We start from the raw sequence: 13,115 nt of genomic DNA on the forward strand, positions 1-13,115 counted from the left end.
CATGACAGAGACTCAGACAGACCTCCTCTGCTTCACAACCAATGTAGGAATGTTATATTAGGCAGAAACACACAACCCCCCTTATGAGATACAGGTTTCTGCTCCATGGTGTTTTAGTGTTTAGAAGGCTTTGGGCATCAAGATTCCCTTAATAATTATTCTAAATGATCATCTTTATCAACTTATCAGAGTGTAATGCAACAAAAAGGCATACTTGATAATAAGAGATTTATTTTTAAACTAGGAAGGGTTATGGCATAATAAAAAGCAGTTAGGGTGTTTTTAGACTAAAATGACAAATGATTGAATTTCTAGTTTGAGGACCAGCTGTTTAACTGCACATGAGCGGAAACTAAGATTCTGTTTCAACCAAACTTTTGACTTGATAGCAAACAGCGATGGTGTGGAGGGTGAGTGTTATGAGCTCGGACATGTGTTGTGAAGGAAATCAAAATAACTACATGTATTACAGCAGATTATGGGTGTCCTGTGGTTACCATCATCCCGTCCCTTTCAAAATAAAACAAACGTGCTCATTAAACTGAGCAAGACTGAGACCTCTGCCGCCACCTTGTGGAAGATGTCTGTAACGCACCATGATTGTATTTCATAAGTCAAGACGTCATTTTAACCAATCAACACTCTACAGAGGTTCCAGTTTAAAAGTCTTACATTTAGTTAAAATAAAGGTAAAAATGTGAAAACAAACTGAACAAGGTCTGCATAATTAGCTGATACATCTAAACTCCAAGAGGTCAATTTTCATTGTTCAAAGTGAATTCTCACTAATTATTTAAGTAGTGAATTCTCACTAATTATTTAAGTATGCTTTGATCATTTTGTCAGATAATTAGCAGTTTTATAATTTAATACATTTTTATTCAGCAAACATAACTTTCCACACTGCTTCCCCTTGTAAACAGGCTTTATGTAATGTGCTTAATAATACCAACATGCACAATGTGAGATAAATAAGATGAGTATATGTATATTTAAACATTGTCCATGTCATTTTCAAGACGGCATAAGAACTAGTTTGAAAGAATATATTGGTACATTAGATTTTTTTTGTTATAAAAGTAATAATTTTATTTCTAAAGCTTGAAGAATAAAACATAATTTTGTGTATTATATGTCTTTGTTGTGTTATATTTTGCTTTAGACTTTTATATCATAATTTTGTTTTACCTTTAATAAAGTCTTATTTCTTGTTGTAAAACCAGAAAAAAGCTGTGCACAAACTCCACCACAGCACGGGAATCCAATTTAGATGCATGTTTATTGTGACAGTTATACACTCATACATGATTGCAGAAATAAAAATCATAGGTTTGTTATTTCCACGTAAACTAAAGTTAAAACAACCAAACACATAACAAAACCCCACCCAGTTCCAAAGCGGCGTCCTGATTGGCCCGTGCGTCTGTAAATCCGTTCCCTCTTTATTCGGCTCTTCCCATTGGTCCGCGGTGACGACAATCCTGAAACGTGCTCCCGCCCACCGAGCGGATCAAGTTTGAATGAACAACAGCAGCCTGCTCTGGAGGTGGTAGTTGCATTTGCAGTAATTATTAAAAGTGTGTATCCTTGTCACCAGCGCGGAGTATCAGGATGGACATGAAGAAAAGAATTCACCTAGAGCTGCGGAACCGCACTCCGTCAGATGTAAGTCGGCCTCACGTCTCTCTGTGTTGTTTCACTCTGCTGCTAATGGAGAATATTTCATATTGATGTCTTGGCGTGGGGATACAAAGTTTCCTCCAAGTTAAAAGATGAAGGAGACGTCGGGTCACATTGTTGCTTTGCGATCGTGTTTACAGTCACCAGGTGCTGCAGGTCCGCTGCTTCAACTTTTGATGTGCAGTTTGAGAATGCAGCAGCGCTTTTTAAAATAATGCCAGCGGTATAAACAAGGCAAGCGGTACGAGGAGCCATATTTGTAACTTTTCATCTACGAACGCGCCCCTTTTTTCGCCCAACACCCCATCTCGTTGTTATTTACCGAGCATTTATGGGTGTATCGGTGGGTTTTTACCGCTTAGAGCGTTCACCTCCACATTTAAAGCCGCGCACTTGGCGGGATAAGGATGCGGATAGTCAAAGTCGTGAATTTGTCAATCAACGATGCATAAAGATCCTCGCCTCGGATTATTACGTCCCGCTTCTTTCCTCACGCAAACTGTTGAAGTGGCGTATTTGTTTAGAAAGTGCATTTGAACGGTGAGCAGCTTACAGCGGTGAGCCTGCACGCCATGCAGCCTCCAAGTGGAGACACGGTGCGCACAGATGGCCGAAAAAAAGCGCTGAGACCGTCAGCAACATTAATGCTTGGCGTAAACACGCAAAAAACACAAACACAGCCGGGTCGGTTTGTACCGCCGGGCATTCGTTCATTCTGTTTCTGTTCATCGTTTTGAGTCGGGACTATCTGCCTTGGTGGGCCTGAGGAACTGAACCGTAATGAAAACAAACGGTCGAGCCGCGTTGTTGCTCCAGTTTTCAACAACTAGGACAAGCCGCCATTTTACCCAGAAACAAAGGCAGTTCGAAACACACCGCAGTCCCGTTCATTCGACATAAACGACGGAAGAATAGTCATACCTTCTTCTTATTAGAAGTCTACACTTGCCACCGGTCCGATCGGTAACAGTTTAAGCACAAGCAACAATGAAACGTTTGCCTGGCAGCTATCTAATCGGCTTTAGCGGCCCCTCCTACTCACGGATGACCCTGTGCACGACTCGTAGGGCTGCCTGGCTGGCTCCGATTTGTTTTGACCATTATGCATCTGCGCGGCTCTGAACCACCAACACGTCCCTTATTGTTCTACAACCAAATTTACTGCTAAATCAACAACTACAGTCGCCATTTTTTGTCTGCTTCTCCCTGAAAACAATCTAAAATTTATATTTACGTAATGGAAAAGGAAGAAATAACCAAGATATCGCGATATTTAGAGCGGTGAGATGTGTTCTGACCGTTGAAGGTTGTTGACAGGATCTCACCGCTGATTGGTTTAGCCACGTTCAAGGCCCGAGTGAAATATCCGGTAACAGCAGCACACCTGTGGTCACTTATCACTCCGTTTAAGCATCAGTAGGTCGGGTTCAACTCCGCGCTGGCCTGCGGTTCACGGCGAAATGTGGCCACACCCGGGCCAGTCTATCTATGTTTCAAGGACTATGGCGGTAGTTTATCACAAGTGACATAAAATTTGCCTTAGTGTTAAGTATTATTTTAATGTAGCGTCATGTGCAGTAGAAGAGGTAACTGTTTATTTTTTTTTCGTGTGTTAAAGGAGACAATAAATATTTTTTCATTAAATTATGCATTACACGTTAGTAAAACACATACTAATGATAACAGGAATATAAAAATAAACATGAGCTTGACATATTCAGTGAGTGTTCAAAACGTTATTTTTCTAGTTTCATCCAACTGCATTACTTGGTTCTTTTTTATTACAGCAAAGGTTGCTTTTTGTTTTGCTGACGTTTCGGCTAACACTGTAGCTGTCACAGCGACAAAGCTCTCAGGAAGACTACAGTGTTAGCTAGCGAAACAAGGTCAAAACAACTCTTGCTGTTAAAAAAGAACCAAATAAGGCAGTCAAGTGCTATGCCATGTACTCGCTTTCTAGGAATGCGTGCTGTCATTTTTATTTAAAAACTTTTTATTAGATAAATGCAACTCACAATTCTTTAAGATAGGTCAAACTCCAGCATTCATCATGTATTCATTTGTAGAAAGATAAAATGCTTTCTCATGAGTGTCCTGTACTGAACGGGTGTAATGTTTTATTCTACAGGCCAAAGAACTTGTGCTAGACAACTGTCGCTCAAACGAAGGCAAGATCGAGGGCCTGACAGATGAATTCGAGGAGCTGGAGTTTCTAAGCACAATCAACGTTGGCCTGACGACAGTTGCCCACTTGCCAAAGCTAAAGAAACTCAAAAAGGTGGGGTTTCTTTTGCTGCACAGAACAAGTATGCAATTCAGTGCTTTAATGTTGTTGCATGTTTTTAATTGTTTACCCCTCTCAACAGCTTGAACTCAGCGATAACAGGATCTCGGGAGGGTTGGAAGTTCTGGCAGAAAAGTGTCCAAACCTCACACATCTCAACCTCAGTGGCAACAAAATTAAAGACCTCAGCACAATAGAACCATTGGTGAGTGATGTGGCCTGATCGGATCGTGTGTACCACCTAAGATCCTCGCTTATGACAGAATGATGGTTCTGGGGGCCGGCGTCCAGCACGTTTTAGTGGTTTCTCTACTCCAACACACTTGATTCAGTGGTTGAATCACCTGATCAGCAGCTCATCAGGCTCTGCAGAAGCCTGTTAATCACCTGCTGATTGACATCAGGTGTGTTGAAGCAGGGTTAAAACTACAACGTGCAGGCTACCGGCCCTCCAGTGCTGGAATGGAAAAACCCTGCTTTATAGGCAAAAACATTTGTGTTTCACCAAACTTCCCCTAAGACGGGTCTGGACTCGGCGTACAAATGTGTAAACTAGATTTATAATAAACAAAAGGTTTAATTTTGGACAGAGATTCTGGAAATAGTGCAACAGAAATTTGAGAACATACTGAAGGGAATAAACTAGCCTAGCAAGCTGTCTTGTATGTGTGTGTACATGTTGATAATTGCTGGTAGGGCTGAAACGATTCCTCGAGTACCTCGAATAAATTGAGTACAAAAAGGCCTCGAGTCAAATTTCTTGCCTCGAGGCTTCGTTTAATTCATGTTGAATTAATTCATGGCTTTGAAATCGCCCAGGGTCATGTTTTACCCGGACCGAAATAAATGACGCACATACACACTGCACTGAATGCACACGTGAGTAGCGAATGTAAGGGTGTTTCTCAATGTCAAGGCGCCTGGCCTTGCGAGCCAATGTCTTGCGAGGCCAGGCGCCTTGCTTACAAGGACACTGTCCTTCCTTGGTCAAAGAAAACGGTTAAATGGAACAGAATTACATCACGTGACTGCGGCTTCCACGGCGGTGACACAGGAGATAACATTATATTTTATATGTATTAGTTTCAATATAAGTATATAATGAGCCTTTTACTTTTTAAATTGTGTATATGTTTATGAAATTACAAATATAAGCGAGTTACTACCCGCTAGCCACTGAAGCTGCAACTACTAAGCAACTAACCAACAATAGATAACTTCTTTGGATCTAAAAGAAACATTTTAAATTAGCTGACTTACTTTTAAACTTGAAAATTGTACTGAAGTAGCTGCCGGCTTCTGATCCACTGTCCTTTTGAAAATACCGCAACGTATTGTGGGTAATTTTTGGCCAAGGCTAGGCTACAAGACTCCTCCCGTGTGTCCTTGCTCAACTAGCTAAACGACTAACAAATGGAGAACACGCGCCTCGGTAGAACATGAATATTGGAACTTGTCTTGGCGGCTCCCGATGACGTATCTCCTAGGCAACCGGGGCGGGGCCAAGACATCAAGGCAAGGTTCCTTGACATTGAGATACACCCTAACTTAACTTTCTCTTAAGCCATGGCGGACAACGTGGACCCCCGGCAGAGTGCGAAAAAGACAGAAAATGTCAAATGTGTGGGTCCATTTTTCACGTCGTAAGGCAGAAAACGTAGTCCGGTGTAAATACTGTAAAATGGATTTAGCCTACCACAACACCACGTCGTTGATGCTGCAGCACCTGACCAGGAAACATCCACATGTAAATGTCACTTCTGCAAGCGGACTCGGAGCTCCGCTATATATTCTGCGGACACCGTGCGACTTTTTCGTTTGTAGCACTCATTTTCAGCTCACACTGTGTGTCTGGTAGCAACACGTCGGACCTAAAAATGTGCTAAAAATAGCAGCGGCGACAAACAGGCATCCTCCTAGTTTTTATCTGCTTGCCAGGTTAGTAGATTCTCGCACAAGGGGAAAATCGGCTTGTTTACTTATTTTTTGCACAGGCATTTGTTTACTGTGAACTAAAGTTGAAGTGCTGAAGTTTTGAAAACTAATTTTGAATAACACTTGAAGAGTAACTGGCAGTTGCTTGCTCATTTTAAGAGGTCTTTCATATTTTATAAAATTGTTATTTGATATAATGGTTTACAAATACAAAATGGTAATTTATTAGAGTACTCAAGTAATCGATTAAAGATTCAACAGAGTTCTCGATTACAGAAATATTCGATAGCGGCAGCCCTAGTTGCTGGTGTTAATTAAATAAATCAGATCAATAGCTTCCCAATGTGTCACATTCACACTGTCCCATTCTGATATGGTTGTGAAGACAGCAGCTGGTGGAGTTATTAATCAACATCTTTCTGTCCCACCCTTTGGCAGAAAGAACTGGCGGCCCTGAAAAGCCTAGATCTGTTTAACTGTGAAGTGACAAACCTGAACGAGTACAGAGACAACGTCTTCAAGCTCCTACCACAGCTCACGTACTTGGACGGGTACGACAAAGACGACAAAGAGGCTCCAGATTCTGATGGAGAGGTTTACGCCGAGGGCTTGGATGATGAAGACGAAGATGAAGATGGTAAGTGTGAGGTCACCCGCCGACCGTCGCTTTTAACACACTGGCTGGTGGTTGATCACCCTCTGTATTTACTCAGATGTGGACGAGGAGGAGTATGACGAAGATGCTCCACCTGGAGATGAGGAGGAAGACGAGGGAGAGGAAGACGAAGAGGAGAATGAGGAAGAGGAGGATGATGATCTGAGTGGAGAGGTGGGTGACATGAAAAGAGGTTTGTTGTCTTTGTGAATAGCATGAGCTAACCAGGCTGGTTTTGTTTATGTTTGAACGAAAGGAGGAGGAAGAGGAAGACTTGAATGATAAAGACGTTGATGATGAAGAAGATGAAGGTGAGAACAGTTTGGAAAATCTTTATTCCAGGTAACAACAGAAAACGTTTATTTACACCAATCGTATATTTTGCAGAAGAAGAGCGAGGTCAGAAGAGAAAACGGGAACTGGATGAAGAGGGAGAGGAGGATGAAGATGATTGAGAACCTTATGTAAGCTGTGTTGTGACCTGTTTTAAACGTGTATCTCCCACTCACTTCCCCACATATCTTTTTCCCTCCCGACTTCATGTTGCAGTAGGAGTGATCTTTTGTTATTGGCCAGTCAAACTCAAGGGGTTAATATATAATCCTGTGTTTTTTTTTATGCTCCTATCTTCCACCTTCTTCTACCTGCGTGGTGGACACCTGTTTGTAATATCAAATAATAGCAGGAGAATAGTTTTTGTTTGATTTGTCACTCTTTGTGTAAACCGGTTTCAGATGATTTATGTATTTTAAGACCTCCCCTCTTCAAAAACAAAATCTAACAGAAAAAAGCGTGCATGTCTTACATTTTAAAGTCAACTACTGGATTTCATGTACGGCTGTCCTCCCTTTGTCTTAAATTAATTGTTTTTCGTTTTTATTTAGTGTAAGTTATGTATTTGTAGCGTCAACATTATTACAGTACTCTGCTGTCCTGGTGTGAAGCTCTTGTCTGAACGTGCACAGTGTGACCCTTCGTAGGGCTTTCTCTTTTTTTTTGTCTTTTTTGGATTTATGGCAAAAACATGTCTGCCTTTTTCAAAGCCGCACCCCCTCCTTAAACCCTCAGCTTTGATAGTTCGGAAATTACGTGTTCTTGTAAATAATGACCAAATCTATTTTTTTGTATTCTCTTTGATGACGGCAGACATTGAAACAGACGACTGAGGTCAAACTGAATTGTAATAAGATATTAAATATGTATGCTGCTTTATCTAAAACAATGCAGTGTGAAATTTCTTGAATTTGAACTTTGTATGCATTAACTTTCCATGAAGAGAAAACGTTGACCATCGGAACACTTTATTGTTTTTCTCACGTTGTTTTCAGGAGGTGGTGATGTTTGAACCGGTGGTGGTGAAACGGGGTACCTTACAACAGAAACTTCAGCTCAGTGAAAATGTTTCAAAGTGTAAACTCTGGAGATCAGTCTGTTATTTGGCCTTTGTTTTCTTCAACATAAGCGATGGTCAAATTGGCCTGTACCTCAGTGATTTTTCACTTTGGTAAATCTACTGTCATCAACCAAACTTTTTCTTTTTTTCTCCCATTCACTTCAATAAATCCCTTTTTTAAATACATTTTCTTGAAGTTTGTGGTTTTTGTGCTTGACCAAACAAAGAGGTGAAATTCTAAAAGTTAGAATATCGTGGAAAAGTCCCATTTGTCTCACTAATTCCTTTTAGACTGAGAGACCATCTAAAGGCTCAGGAACATTTTGCAGGTGTTTTGGATTCATCAGCTGATTAGTGTAATGCTTTCGGTCTAGAATATTGACTTTTTCACTATATTCTAATTGAGATTTAGAATTTTGAGTTTACATAAGCTGTAACCGCTTCTTGACACCGCACGTGAAAATGTCGCGAAACGCACTGCGTGGCAATTAGTCACGGTTATAGTGGGTGAGTTCTTTTCCACTGGCAGCAAAGTGTAACGTTTTGGACGCGGTCCAGGAGCGAGGGCACGCTATCGTTACGTTTCGAGCATATTTTACGTGCTACGCTACCAAAACATGTCAAACTGCGTTTAAATCGTGCCAGACAGGAAGTCAAACACAAAAGTAGAGTAAAGCATCGGGGAAACTTTCAAAATAAAAGTCAGATGCAGGTAAACATACTTTGTTTCCTGTACTCATGCAACCGATTAGCCTGGCAAGCCAGACTAAATAAATGTATTATTTAGTCTGGCCATGCTCCATTGACGGCTCTCGGTTGTGGGGCGGGATCTACCGTTGTCTTTCAAATGATCTCCGCATTCCACTGGACAATGAATGTGACATACTCTTGTTTCACTCTGTTGCATCATCCCACCCACCAGGCATATAGAATGCCCTGATTGGCCCACTAAGTGGATAAAGCTCTGTGATTTGTTCACTAAGCAGATAGAGCACTATGATTGGCCCACCATTATGGACCAATCGCAGCTCTTTATGTGTTTGAAACCCCTCTAGAGAGCTGTGATTGGCTAGACAGAGTCCTGGTAGGAGTTGCTGAGGTTCCAATGGAGCATGCCTAGACCATTCTTTGCAAAGCAAGAATTTGGCCTAGTTCACTAGGCTAGCAACCGATGTAACAAACAAAAAATTTGCTTTCGTTTTGTGTCAGAATTGTTACTGGTTGGGAATGAGCTTGCAGGTAAAACACCGCTATTAAGTTTTGCCATGCATTTGAGGCCAGTGGAAAGGAGAGATAAGCCATAATCATCAAAATTATAACAAAGACTTGAAATATCTGGCTTTGCAAGGAATGAGTCTATCTTATTAGTTTCACCTTTTAAGTTGAATTGGTGAAGTAAATGAACTTTTGCACCATATTCTAATTTTAGGAGTTTTACTCATGCAAACTCAGGATGCTTTCTGCAACTATTCTTTCAGGTATTCCAAGAAATATTAAAGTTCAAAGCCACAACGCCATTCAGCAGCTGTTCAAAAGCAGTTTGAATCATTTTAATGGCATTTCTTTCAAATTATCTCACATTTCCATTTGTTCTTCCAACATGACAGGTTCTTCCGCTGCAACTTCCTGTTTCTCACTGAAACACATCAGTCGGGGAAACCCTTTTTCCTGCTGCCTACTTTTTCTTTAGCCTTTATTTAACTTCCTGAAAAAAATACACATTTACTTTGATCATTTATCTGCATTAAAATCACATGCTTGTTTTTCCCGATTTTCTCTTAAGCGTGACATCAAGGAGACATTTTGGTCATTCTGAAGTGTGTTTCTGTGTAAAGGTTATAAATCATGCCTGTTGTAGACAGCTTCCTGTAAAACAGCTCAAATCCCTAATACTTCCTAGCAGTTCATTCAAACATTGTATTAACCCTCATGTAGTCAGTTTAACATTAAATGTTTATCTGGGTAGAAATATGAGGAACTTCTGTTTGCTTTCACTTGTAGATGCGCTGGAGATGTGGCTTTTGCTGCTAGCAACATTTACAGTTGTAAATTGTGTAAAAGGTTATTTTAGGGACCAGCTGAGTGGTTTTATAATGGCTGCACTCAGACTAGCCATTAGCTTATCAGTCTAGTCATACAAACAATATGTCTCCAAACTGAGGCTGTTCAGGAAGCCATGTACAATCATAACTTTTATTATTTTTACACAGAAACGCTCTTTAATTCTCCTTTTATGTAAAAAGGAAAACTTGTGATCTTCAGTCTTTACAGTTTTACTTACAAATTATCTTCTTGCAAGGCCTTTAGTGGATTCTTTTCTCCAGCCTTGGATTGCAGGGAGCCAAATAAAAGATCAGGAAAGAATGCATGTAATTAGGCCTGCATTGAAAACCCAGCTGTTAATATGGTGCTAATTAAGCCCTCTACACTTAAATGTAAAAAAAGAATCATTTAAACCATAATTTATCAAAAGGTACATGTGAAGTAGAGGCAAATAACCAGAAACCTTTCATACAAAACCACTAATCAGAGGTTATCCACATTTCAGTATTGCAAAATACTTAAAACAACAATTATTATTACAGTTTGTAATGCTAGAAATAGGCAATAATAACAACTTCATAACTTAATTGAAGTTTTGATGTTTGAATCCAGGAAACATTACCATTTACTGTGCTGTTCCACACAAATTTTACATCATCTACTGAGCAACACAATCATTACTCAAGCAGCCATGTCTTACCAAAACAACAGGATTTAGAAATATGCAAGTTATTAGTTAAAAATGTAAAGTGTCAAAATAAATAGAAGCAAAATGTACATGACCTCGAATTCTCTAAATTAGCCCTAAAAATGGCAACAATGCCTCCCTTCAGATCAGATTTGGATAACACAAGTCCACCATCTGTGAGATGATGCTACTTTCACGTTTTTTAAGTACAGGATAATAAAAACAAGCTAACTATCCGCGCTTCTTGGTAAAAGACTGCATTTGGAGGGTTTTGCGTTAATGTTGCAGAGTCAGTTCACGGCCAACATTTGTGGGTGGGGAAAAAGAAAATAACAAGATCCACATCTGCAAAGGTGTCCTCAGCTGTCCGGTGCAGAACCATGCCCCGCCTGCCTCTCTGAGGTGATGGTGCAGCACGCTCTAAGGCTTTGGAGGGAAATAGTTAGGAGCCAGTCTTTTTATGTTCCAGCTTTGCTTTTAGCATGACATAATAATCCAGAGGTGATGTGGTTGGTACTAAAGCACATGTCTGGGGTGTTTTTGCATTGTCATCAAGGCATTGCCACGTGTGAACAGGGCAGCTTAGTGACACACATGCTCAGGTTTGTGGTCATGACACCAGACACACCCAACGGTATAATAAACAGGAAATGTCATCAATCAAACGTTAAACAGGAAATGCCTGATCTGCCTTTTCTTCAGTACTTGTTATTAATACTACTACAATACACTAGCGGCTGCACTAGGTTCCAACAGGTTAACGTAGTGTAGCGCAGCCAGAACGTTGTTAGGATTGTGGTATATTTTTTATAAAAAGCTAGGTGTTTGAGACTCAAAAGCTGGTTGGAGGTCAGAATCGGGAGTAAACGAAAGCAGCATTGCCAGTTCAGGAGGCTCAGAGGTCAAACGTTGTTGGGACTAACATTCTTCAGGTTGTTGAGTTCCAGCTCCAGCTGGCGTATTCGCACATCCTTCGTCGTCAGCTCCTCTTTCAGCCGCCGCAGCTCATCTTGCTGCCGGAAGAACATCCGCAGAAGCTGGAGGAAAGAAGACATGAACAGCTAGCGAGAAGATGCACGATGGGACATTATTTATTGTTAAAGAAATAACAAAGTTGGTACTGGAAGTTGCAACGCAGATTAGAGTGGATGAAGCTGGTGGATACCTCATTCTCTGTCCTGGGTGGAACGTTCTCCAGCAGGTCGATCCCATTCACCACAGCACTCTTCTTTTCCTTCACTGGAGCCTTGAACACCAGCTGGTTTGGCCGATGATAACCCTCCTTCAAGGACATTAGAACCGGGTCTGTTTTAAACATAAAGACAGCTCAGATAAGCCCAACTGTCTGAGTAGCATCAGGTCTTTTGCTTATTTTTTAATCTAGTGAGCACAAGTAATTCCTTAGCAAATTTTTATCAAAAGTGTTTTTCTTAGGCCCTTCTCATGAGATAAACAGATGTTTGTGCAACAAATCAGCTCTGACATATCCAGCCTATCTTGGAGTGATCTGGTTTAACCAACCCTGACATTAGAGAGAATGTTCATCAGAACTAGATAGCTGGATATCAGAAATCGACCCACATTTCCCAGATCAGGATGTGTTCGTGTAAAAGGAGTGGAGCTGCTTCAGAGGAGCAATCACTCAGAAAGCAGGACAGCAAAACAAAAACACGACTAAACCTGTGTAGGAATACATCACTAATATCACTGCTGCATTACTGAAGAATACCACAATGCAAACATGGCTCTTATTAAAACTTAATAAGTAGTTTATTGGCTCATTTGGGATTATCTTTAAATGTTAATTGGTAAAGAAACAGGTTACTATTGTCCTCTTTTACTGTATTGTAACTGGTTTAAAAAGTGCTTTCAGTTTAATTAATAAATGCATCATTTTACTATCATGTGTCACTAATAAGGGTAGTGTTATCGGTGAGTGGCAGCAGCATAACGTAGGTAAAACAAGTGAATATTTATTTTGGGTTTATCTAACATTAATTTGCTGTTAGCTGCTGCCTGCTCTTAAGCAAATTATTTTTTCTGTCAGCATGCTGGAAACTTTAAATATTGTTTGTATTACACACAAACATAAATAAATAGATAAAGATTAAACCAATAGAGCTGGGTATTGACTCAAATTTTAAGAATCAATTGGATTCTGATTCTCAAGGGTTGGAGTCGATATTGATATGGTTCAGCGCTATTAAAGTTTTTACTTTAATTATATGCAACAGCTACTGTTCACCATTGAAAACTGTATTAACCCTTTCAGACCTGAACCAATGGCCATCTGGACTTTTCCTTCCAATTTTAGCTGTAAAAAAAGGCAAATTATGTCAATTAAATCTATTTTTGTTTTTTAATAAGAAATGACTCAGATTAGATTTTTTGGTTTTGTCAACACAGCAAACCAGTAAAATGTATTTACCGACAATGT

General features: G+C 40.2%; 2 protein-coding genes across 6 annotated transcripts in view; one reads left to right on the plus strand and one right to left on the minus strand.

Annotated features, from left to right (window-relative positions):
* The first annotated feature begins 1,246 nt into the window (after nt 1-1,246).
* Nucleotides 1,247-8,133, plus strand: anp32a (acidic (leucine-rich) nuclear phosphoprotein 32 family, member A). Of its 2 annotated transcripts, XM_054732284.2 has the most exons (8): nt 1,247-1,665; nt 3,809-3,958; nt 4,047-4,169; nt 6,338-6,536; nt 6,613-6,728; nt 6,811-6,865; nt 6,942-7,018; nt 7,883-8,133. In XM_054732284.2, exons 1-7 carry the CDS (start codon nt 1,612-1,614, stop codon nt 7,007-7,009), a joined length of 765 nt encoding a protein of 254 aa, XP_054588259.1. In that variant the 5' UTR covers nt 1,247-1,611; the 3' UTR covers nt 7,010-7,018; nt 7,883-8,133. The 2 variants fall into 2 exon arrangements, with proteins under 2 accessions (XP_054588259.1, XP_015809086.1); XM_015953600.3 differs by having other exon boundaries at nt 6,942-8,133.
* A 1,342-nt stretch (nt 8,134-9,475) lies between these two features.
* The window catches only part of coro2ba (coronin, actin binding protein, 2Ba), a 55,682-nt gene continuing 52,042 nt past the window's right edge, over nt 9,476-13,115 (minus strand). For all 4 annotated transcript variants that reach the window (XM_015953602.3, XM_054732283.2, XM_070554886.1 and 1 more), the window contains 2 exons: nt 11,844-11,983; nt 9,476-11,715 (listed from right to left, as the gene is read on the minus strand). In XM_015953602.3, the coding sequence (XP_015809088.3) occupies nt 11,581-11,715; nt 11,844-11,983 (275 nt within the window). In that variant the 3' untranslated portion in view covers nt 9,476-11,580. The remainder of the gene's footprint in view (nt 11,716-11,843; nt 11,984-13,115) is intronic.

Source organism: Nothobranchius furzeri, chromosome 9, assembly GCF_043380555.1.
Source record: "Nothobranchius furzeri strain GRZ-AD chromosome 9, NfurGRZ-RIMD1, whole genome shotgun sequence".
Taxonomy (NCBI): Eukaryota; Metazoa; Chordata; class Actinopteri; order Cyprinodontiformes; family Nothobranchiidae; genus Nothobranchius; species Nothobranchius furzeri.

Coding starts and splice junctions, on each gene's coding strand:
- anp32a (XM_015953600.3), top strand. CDS start 1,612: ATGGACATGAAGAAAAGAATTCACCTAGAGCTGCGGAACCGCACTCCG. Junction 4,170..6,337: donor TCAGCACAATAGAACCATTG/GTGAGTGATGTG, acceptor ACCCTTTGGCAG/AAAGAACTGGCGGCCCTGAA. Junction 6,866..6,941: donor TGATGATGAAGAAGATGAAG/GTGAGAACAGTT, acceptor TATATTTTGCAG/AAGAAGAGCGAGGTCAGAAG.